The 10,181-nt window shown below is 34.8% G+C and overlaps 1 protein-coding gene across 1 annotated transcript; it reads right to left on the bottom strand.

The window, feature by feature from the left end:
- Nucleotides 1-237: 237 nt before the first annotated feature.
- Nucleotides 238-4,785, bottom strand: LOC136233305 (pentatricopeptide repeat-containing protein At1g62914, mitochondrial). The gene is made up of 2 exons (XM_066022927.1): nt 1,921-4,785; nt 238-1,715 (listed from the first exon to the last, which is right to left on the bottom strand). Exon 1 carries the CDS (start codon nt 4,518-4,520, stop codon nt 1,986-1,988), a length of 2,535 nt encoding a protein of 844 aa, XP_065878999.1. The 5' UTR covers nt 4,521-4,785; the 3' UTR covers nt 238-1,715; nt 1,921-1,985.
- Nucleotides 4,786-10,181: the final 5,396 nt, after the last annotated feature.

Below are 10,181 nucleotides of genomic sequence, written 5' to 3' on the forward strand. Positions count from 1 at the left end.
AGGGAGAAATCAGAACCTAACGGAGTAATAGGAATGACGTGTTCAATCCGTTATCGAGGCTTAAATTGATACCTTTTTAAACGTGAAACCTATTGTACTTGGAGCCTAAATTGATACTTCTCCAAAAACCATAGGCCTATTTTGGTACAATATCCCAAAAATAATGTCTAAACATTGCATTCCACAAATAATATCTTAAGATTGACATTCATTCCACAAATAATATCCAGATAGTACATAGGACATGGTCCAATTTCTAGCAATTACAAACCAAATTTCTATTTCTGCTAATTTCGAAACAACAAAAAATGTCCACAATTCCTAGTAATTATAATACAACAAAGATTGTCAAATCTTCAAGTCCTCAAAAGCCAAATTCACTTGAATGACCTTTGCTCCTCGCTTTACCAAGCTTCAATTGTAGAACAAAATCTTAGAACACAACAACAGTTCATAAAATCTTCAAGTTCTAGTAGTTACATATTCCTTTCTTTTCTTTCTCTAGTTCTACAATAAAAAAAACAGAATCTCAAAGCATAGCAATTCATAAAATCTGCATTACTTGAAATGTGTCTTCATGTAGGTAAGAAAAAAAATATAAAGCAAATCATGCTAATGAATTTCAAAGTGATAGTATATCAGATTAAACGGTCAATCAGAGCAAGCAACCTTCTCGGTCATAGTACTTATAATCATTATATGATGTCTAAGGAAAAAAAATATTGTTCTTCATTGAAGCTTTAGGAAATTGGGGAGTTAACAGAAACTTTTGATACATTTGTGTTTAAGGATATTCGGTAAACATTATAGAATGAGAAAAAAAATATATACAGAAGATACTCAAGCCTCTTTTAAAAGGAAGAATCATGTAGAACCATCTCTGATAACAGTAAACTGATAAAAAAAGTTTAGAAGATTTTTGGAGAAAGAATAGAAGCCAACATATCAGCTACATAAGGAGATTTGTGAAGTAAAAGGCTATAATTTGGAAGGGAAGGGTCAACACCTGAACATTGCCTCTACAAATTCAATTCCAAAATTAAAAGAAATTCAACATTACAACATTAATATCTTCTATTATACACATCTACTTAATTTCTTTTGAACTAACTTGCAGAGATTCAAATTTGGCAACTACATTCTTACTTCCAAATTGTCATATCATATGCTCAGCAAGCCTAAACTCAAAATCTAAATACATTTTGCTGAATCAACTATCATTTGGGGCCCTTTTCTGAATCAGGGATTTTCCAAAATTTCAAGAAATTGGAAAATCAAAAAGCCAAATCTAACGAACATTTAAACAAATTCATTTTAATACATTAAACCCTATCCTATCTAAAGACTTTAAAGCAGGAAAATAAGCAAGAGTTGAGGAAAAAAGTTTGCATTGCCTGCTGACAGTTTAGTTTCTTCTCTCCATGATCATGCTCTCTGGACCGCAGCTCTGTCCCTACGTTTGCTGTCGAAGTGGTGGAAACCATCTCCTGGTTCCTTTATCTGTAACGTGCGTGCTGGTGTCTTTGTGGAAGGTGGTTATAGTTCTTTTGGTTTTTTGCTGCGTGATCAGTTTGGTGTCTCTTTGGTAGTTATGGTGCTCTTGTGACCTCTTTGATCCTGTCCTTTCTGAGGCTCTCAGCTGTATTAAATCTTCTAACAGGAGAGGGGTTGAAATTCAATCGGACTGCCTGACTGTGGTGCAAGCTACAATCATCCTGTTTCAGCCAGGTCTTATCAAGAGATGACAACAAAACAAAAACCTGAAAATGAATAACACTTCTCTATTCTTTTGTTTCTACCACATAACATATGCAAAGGAACTGATCAATGCACATATATTTTACCAGAAATTTTCAATTAACATTCAAATATGCGAAATCCATAAATCTATCTTTCAAAAGTGTAGAAATGAGGATATACCATTTTCAAGCTCCTGAACATTTCTAGTAGCCCTGATCTGAAGTCTTCTAACCGAAAAAACATGTTCATTCGCTTTGCGAACTTTGTTGATTGTGAGGTGGAATCTTTCCACGCTCAACAAACCGCAACATAAGATTATCTGCCTCCTCTAACCTTCCATCCAATACGAGTTTCTTGCTCAACTTTTCGCACAACTTCAAATCAGGAATCAGATTTCGATTAAACATTCTACAGGCTATTCTATATGCTGAGAGAGGAATCCCATTGCTCAAATAACTCTCCATTAGCACATGACATGTATTAGCATCAATTCTTGAGGCTGTTCTCAAAACATTGCCAACAAGTTTATCAGCTGCCTCCAGGTTTCCGAAATGACATAGCTTCTCAATAACTTGGTTATATGCAGTTTTGCACTTTGTCCGTGAAAGCATCTTGTCTAATAATTTCAACAAGTCTTCCACTCTACCCATCTGACAATACCGATGAATCACTGTTCTGTAAGTCACAGGTGTTGGATCTAATCCCTTTTTAAGCATCTTCATTGTGAATTGGGTAGCCTCGTCTATTCTACCTCTCTTTCCCAATGCATCAATTATTGTTGTATAAGTCACAACATCAGGATGTTTGTTGTTTAGATACATGTCATCTAGCAAGGATAGAGCTGCATCGATGTTGTCCTGCTGACAAAATCCATGAATTACAGTTGTAAAGTTAACCACATTGATACCGCAACCTCTACTCAAACATTCTTCCAAGAACTTTTTTGCCTCATCCATTTTTCCCTCCAAACAGAGTGATTTAATTAGTAAATTAATTTCGACCGGGGTTGGGAAAAAAGCCTTTTCAAGCATCTCCCTCACAACATCACAAGCCTCAGACAGCTTTCCCTCCCTTCGCAGCCCGTGCATAACAACACTATAAGTAATTGCATTTGGTGTCCACCAGTTTTCCTCACTCGCATTCAACATCTCCCTTGCCTCTAACGAGTCACCATTTCGACAAACACCATTTAGCAGTGCAGTATAAGATACAGTATTTGGTTTGCAACCGTGCTTATGCATCTTTTGAAGCATTTTTTTGGCTTCATCTATCTTCCCAACCATACAAAGTCCGTTAACAACAGCAGTGTATGTAACAACATCAGGACTGCAATCATTTGTGAACATTTCACTGATAATCTCTTTTGCCTGGACCATATTTCCCTGCTTGCAAAACGAGTCGACAATTGCACTATATCCAACCTTGTCTACTTGAAATCCCTTTTCTTTAGCTTCCCTTAGAAACTGAAGGGCATCATCTGCGTGCCCATGCTTTGATAGCATATGGATTAGAGTATTATAAGTGACCTGATCAGGAACCAAGTTACTATCTTTTATCATCTTCTCCATTTCGTCCCTTACTTCTTTGATCCTCTTGTGCTTACAGAGAAAACCCATCACAGTATAGTAACTAACTTTATCTGGGAAGCATCCTTTGAAAGGCATTTCAGCAATCAGCTCCTTGGCATCTTCAACTCGACAAACATCACAATATCCCTTGATCAAACAGTTATAAGTGACAACATTCGGAGCGATTCCTACAACTTGCATTTTCTCTAAAAACCTTAATGCCTTGTCTAATTTATTTGCTTTTACCAGAACATAAATGGCAGTGTTGCATATCAACAAATTAGGTTCAACCCCTGCTTTCTGCATCATGGTCAAGACTTGCATTGCATTCCTGAACATACCAGCCCGACTATAGGAGACCATCAAATAAGCATAAGCTTCAGCATCACAATATATTCCTCTGCGATCCATGAGCCGAAGAATCCTCCTAGCACCTTGACATAATTTGGTTTTACTGAGCATTTCAAGCATCATATAGTAGACTATAGGATAATGCCGGTATCGCCATTGCCTGTCAGCCCAATAGAAAAAATTCAAAGCTACTCTTTCATCAGATTGGGACTTCAAAACAGCACACACTAGTAGAGGCTTGAGGCTTCTCAGAATGCGCCTCATTTCCCCTTCAAGTTTGGGATTCCAAGCGGACCTAAGTTCAATCAACCTGCAAATTTCTCTTACTAAAGGGTGTCGAAGTTCTTTTTCCCCTATCTCAATTCGTCTAATATCATTGTGGTTAGGGTGAGGGTTAGGGTTTCTATTAGCTGAATTAAGTAAGGCAAAATCATTATCATCCTCATCAATGCCAATGCCGTCTCCTTCTCCTTCTCCATCTGCCTCTCCTTCTTGGTCTTCATTAATCTCATCAAAACCAACCATTTTGGGGCTTTTATGCTCTTGGCACCCATCATTGGTAAAATCCATTGGTCTAAACTTGTCGAACTCGTTGACGCTATCATAAAAATCGTCCCTTTCTCCATCGTTTGAATTGAAATCGGCAGTTGAAGAAGAACCGGGGTGAAGGGTTGTTGAAGAAAATGAAGATATAAATGAATTAAACACAAAACAGGTGAGTGGGTGAGGGGAATTACATGTGGGTGCATGAAAATGGTGGTTTGGTACAGAAGAAAACGGAACATGAAACAAATGATGGAAGTTGCGAAGAAGAGCAATGGAATATGGAAATTTGCGATAAGAATTGGCACCAAAAAACATTTCAATATGGGATAATAATAATAATTAGGAAGTGAAAATGGAAGAGAATTACAGAGAAAATGTGAGACAGATGTGGTGCTTATTCTAGTACAATAAAGCCATCAAATGCTGTAGAGGTAACAGCGAGTAGTCGATGCAACTTCACAACTATTCCCAACAGCGAAAGGAGCCAGCTGATGATCAACCCACCGGAACCCACCTGCGGCTCCGACTATGGGTGTTATAAAGGAAGATAAAGGTTTTTTTTTTTCGGTAAGCAAGGAAGACGAAGGTTTTAATCTATAAATATGGGTTTGGTTTTGTTGGTAAATACACATCTTTATGGGTTAGGCGCAAAAATAGCTCTAACATTTTGGAATATGAGTAATTTTATCCCTAACGTCTAAAATGGTGCAATTTTACTCCTAATATTGGAAGTTAAGAGCAATTTTATCTCTAACATTGATAAATTGGGTCAATTTGAGAAATAATTCATCAAATTGTCTTCTCGGTCATGAATCTTGTCATCTACACTTCATACATACGTTATTTTATCAGTAACAAATCACAAACATATGTTGGGATGTGAAAAAAATAAGAAAAAAATATTAAAAATATACCGTCTTTTGTACGAATTAGACAAAAAAAATCAAAAAATTCACCGAATTTATGAATATTAATCTCTAATTTTATTATTAAATTACAAAAATATTAAATCTTTTTTTTAGAACAAATTGATATGCAAAATAAAAAAAAATTACTTTATTTTATAATAGTGTCTGAAATTGATCCAATTTATCAACGTTTGGGGTAAAATTGCTCTTGGCTACAAACATTATGGGTAAAATTGCACCATTTTAGACGTTATGGGGTAAAATTGCTTCTGACCCAAAACGTTAAGGGTATTTTTGCACCTTAACCCCATCTTTATTTTATGGAAAAATTATAAAAATGGATCAAATGAGAGACTCATTTACATATTTAGTCCATTTACCCAACATACTATATAGCTAGACAATTTTTTGTGACTTTCTATATATATATATATATATATATATATATATATATATGGGGGAGTTTTCAATGGTGAGTCTCCACCCATGGTGAGTCAATAGGTGACCTGCTATAGCAGGTTACCAAGTTACCTAAATACATATTTCTCTCTCCATGATAAATACCATTACGTTTTTTTAATAAAGGCTATTACGTTTTTTTTAAAAAGGTTTCTCTCACCATATTAAATTCTTCTTCTTCACCATCGCTATACCTCTGGTGTCTGGTTCTATAATAATTTTTGTATTAATCTTACTCATGGATACTAAATCCATATCTTTCTTTACGGTCTTTTTATGTTAATTTTTCTGATTGATTCGAGATCCATATCGTTATAATAAATACATATCATTCTTGTTAATTTTTTTCTGGCTGATTCCAAATATATATCGTTAACACATCTGATTTGAAATATAATACATGGAAGGTATTTCGATTTCCTTTGATTCATAAATCGATTTTGGTTTCTGATTACGACCACCATTTTTATTAGTAACTTCATTCAAGTTCATGAAGTTGAAGATAAGCTTATGGATTTAAGTTGATTTATATAATTATGTATTCGGTTAATTTCTGATTTGGGATATACAATTAGAATTGGAAATTTGGGATTGGAGTATGATCAAGAAGATGTATACATGGAAGTGATAAAACTATGGGTATATAAAGGTGTTGATGCTTCAATTATGAAAACTGCAACAATTTGTAACGAGGAATATGATCAAGAAGACGTATACATATTTTGCAGAAATTTGAAACATAAGTATGAAGAAGATGTCTTCTTATGCCATATATATCAAAATCGTATAACTATCAATAAAATCTATATACTATTTTAACGATGTAATCTCTTTATGTAATATATCTCACTCAATTGTTCACAATTCTTTCTGATTTGAGTATGAGTTGCAAATTGTTTAATTAAATGAAAGATATCCTTTTTTTGTATTGTTTTTTTAAGTTACTAAAAAAATAACAACCATGAGATATAACATTGCTAAATTATGTTGTAGCTAATATTAAATGAGCAATGAAAAGGTACAACAAGTAAAGATTGACATTCGATGAACTAATCAATATTGCTATCAGAGTTCTCTTCTAAATCGTCATCCTTAAATTTATGACAATTCCTTGAATCATGACCAGTCCGACCACACGTTTTACAATGGTTAGGAGTATTTCTTTTTCTTTTGGTCTGGCCTTTGTTTTGGGGTTTTGATGAAGAAGCAACCTACTTTGATTTCAGCGTAGTAGCCACGGTAGGTCGACCCCTTGGTTTGCTAACAGTGGAGTCCAAAACAGGATCAGGAAACGTTCCTTCAGCATTTTGACGATGTTGGGTCTCGTCCTCTGCGGGGTATTTGGACAATTCCACATTCAATGCAGATACAACTTGCATAGCCCTTTGAAAAAGATTTGTCTGATTTTGAAGCAAGGTATGAAGTTATACCACAATTCTTTGAAAGTGATCCGTACCTCAAATTTCTAGCTGATTCTGGATGAGGGTACTTTCTTTCCTCATGGTTGGTTAAATAATCAAAATGTTTAGCATCTTTCAGCCAACGACGATTGACCAAACAATCAGGGAAATTCAGTATCTCCAAACTCTTCATAGATGCAAAAATATGTCTGCATGGAATTCCTTTCGTCTCAAATGAATAGCAATCGCATTGAATTGTTGCTCGATCATCGGAAATCGTAACCGTGCGCTTTGCCACTTTACCCCCGAATGGTTTTACATTACAAACAGCTTGATTCTCCTCACGGTCTATGATGGTAACATATTTTTCCGAGCGTTGCATCTCCCGCTTTATCCTTTTATAAATTTCCCTGGTGAAAATTGAAGAAATATCATCCTCCACACTTGGCATCGAAGTTTGGTTGGGCAATGTTTCGGTCATATTGGTTCTATAGTGCTCTTCCATCTCGTTGAAGTGTAACATTGACAGAGAAAACTGAAAGTGTTTGAAAAACTTCCACAATGATACTTTGTTATCCAAGTCTTTTTTCAACAAAGTATTCATTGACTCGCATCGGCCCGTAGCTTTTGCACCGCCAAAATAATGACCACGAAGAAAAGTGTCTGCCCACTGCTTTCTAGTTGCATAATGTGCCTCTATCCATGCATTGGCTTCCAAATTATATTCTTTTACCATCCCATTCCATTTAATCTCCCATTCGGCCTCTTCGTAGCATCTAGTGTGTTACAAAAAATATAAACCGCGTTATCAGTATTGAAACCAGTAATGAAATTAGTATCAAAGGGATCGTAAACTTAAACCATAAATATAATTTTTTACCTGAAAATAAACTTTCTAAAATCTGTATTGAAACCTGAGGCTTTAATATGTGCAACTGCATTTTTCAATATGTGCCACGAGCAAATACGACGTGGAATTCCCGGCATTATAGCTTCTAGTGCTTTACTCATTGATCTGCAACCGTCCGTTAGTACTGTTTTCCGCATCTTGCCATCCATACACCCTAAAAATGTTTCCAATAGCCAAACATAATTTTCTGCTGTCTCATCTTGGAGGAGTACAGATCCAAACACACATGTCTTGTCATGATTGTTTGATCCAAGTAGAATAACCAATGGTTTTCCGTACCTGTAAGGAGTATTATGAATCAGATACAAAGAAGAGATCCAATAGTAAAAACTTATTAGATTTTATTGTAACTAAGAAGGGGTTTATGAAAACATACCTGTTAGTCTTGTAAGTAGCATCAAAAGACAAACAATCGCCAAACAATTTGTAATCAATTTGGCAACTCCCGTCAGACCAGAATAAATTTCTTAGTCGTCTATCCTCATCTACCTCATACTTGTAGAAAAACTTATCATCTGCTCCTTTTTTCGATTCAAGTAAACACATCACTCTATTTGTGTCGGTATCATCCAAATTTGAATTATCTTTTGCAATTGCCCTGTACAGGTCTTTTTTCATGAATCCTAAATCTTTCCAATTACCATTTACTTCGACAAAGTAATTGTAACATTGAAATGTATTAATTCCAGCTCTCTTCATTGAAAATGCTTGCTCCTTAGTAGGATCATCTATTTTTCTGTGAGACCTCAGAAATATTTTTTCGCTCGATACTGCTAGTTTGTGTGTATGGATGGTATTGAAGCATTTAACTATCCAATTTTTATTTACCTTATTGATATTAATTCTGAATTCCGCTGCACACATCAATCTTGTTACAGGATGTACTTCCCGAATCCTATTTTCTGTATTACAATATTTTGGTTCTCGTTTACCTTCGCACGAGCAAACCCAACTTCTAACAACTATATCATTGTTTTTGTCTTTCCTTTTTAACTTTTTCCTAACACTAAACCCCACCAGCTTTGCATATAACATATAAAAAGACTCAGCTTGTTCAACACTTACAAGTCTCTTGTTATCGAAGTCCGATAACTGTATATCCATTGGATCTTTGTTGATTTCCAGAAAATCGAACAGGCTATTCCACTCTTCAATATCTGGTTCGATCCATTTTCCGTCCGCCCCTGTTTCTACAACCAACTCATCTTCGTTGACATCATTCGTCTCTTCCTCATGTCTTCCATCATTACTATTTTGGACATTGCGGTCTTCACAATCAGCATGCTGTTTTGAGCTCTCCATATCCTTTCAACAATTGTATTTGAAATGAAATTTGTTGATAAAATGTTTACAGTAATCCAATTTACCGTTTGTGTTTATTTTAAATTCAAATTTTCGCGAGCCCCAACGTTATTAATGGACAGTTGTGTCGACATTAATTACATATTGTAACCCCCCCAAAACACCTCTAATATTAGTATATGTAGAACGATTTCAATAATTTGAATTGGATGGGTTGGTTTGAGTTGTTTCAATTACAAGAGAGAGGTTGGGGTTTCGAACCCCCTGAATCTCATTTTATTTTTTGAGTCATTTATATATATTTGAACGTATATTTTTAAAAAGAATATGAAATATTAAATTGTGCTTTTATATAAAGATGACTTTTTAGAACGGTTTCTCTAATTTGCCTCCTATTTATGCAAATAAACTAAATTAAGACATACAAATTGATGTGGGTAAATTATTAATGTTATTAGTCTCACTAATATTTAATTAACATATTAAAAAGAACGGAGCGAGTCGTTACTTGAATCAACCTGACAATGCTTGATCATAAATAAAATCACAAAAACTCCACAGTCGAAATTATTTGGTTGTCTAGGAACATTTCTTCCACGGACAATTGCAAAGCTAGCGAAGTTGTAATTTGCGGGTTTTCTTTTTAGTTGTTCCTTGAAGCCCATGTCTAACGCGCGTAACTACATTTATTAATATACATTATTTCATAAGAAGATAATAATTGTTTTTTGAACTGAAGTAGTATTAAAAATCAAATAAAACTTACAATTCCAACAATCAATGTCTTATGATATATTGGTGTGTCGGGACGAGCAAACGAGTCCCAAACTTTTACTACTCCCTTGTCAATCATAATCCGGGATAGAATGAAGTGATTTTTATGTAAAATAGGGATATAAATCTGATAGACGTCTTCTACATTAGAATTTATATAAGAATTATATACAAAATTTGAACTTATATCTATGTAGGTGCTTACTTCATTAATAAATGTAGT

This window comes from Euphorbia lathyris, chromosome 6, assembly GCF_963576675.1.
Source record: "Euphorbia lathyris chromosome 6, ddEupLath1.1, whole genome shotgun sequence".
NCBI classification, from domain to species: Eukaryota; Viridiplantae; Streptophyta; class Magnoliopsida; order Malpighiales; family Euphorbiaceae; genus Euphorbia; species Euphorbia lathyris.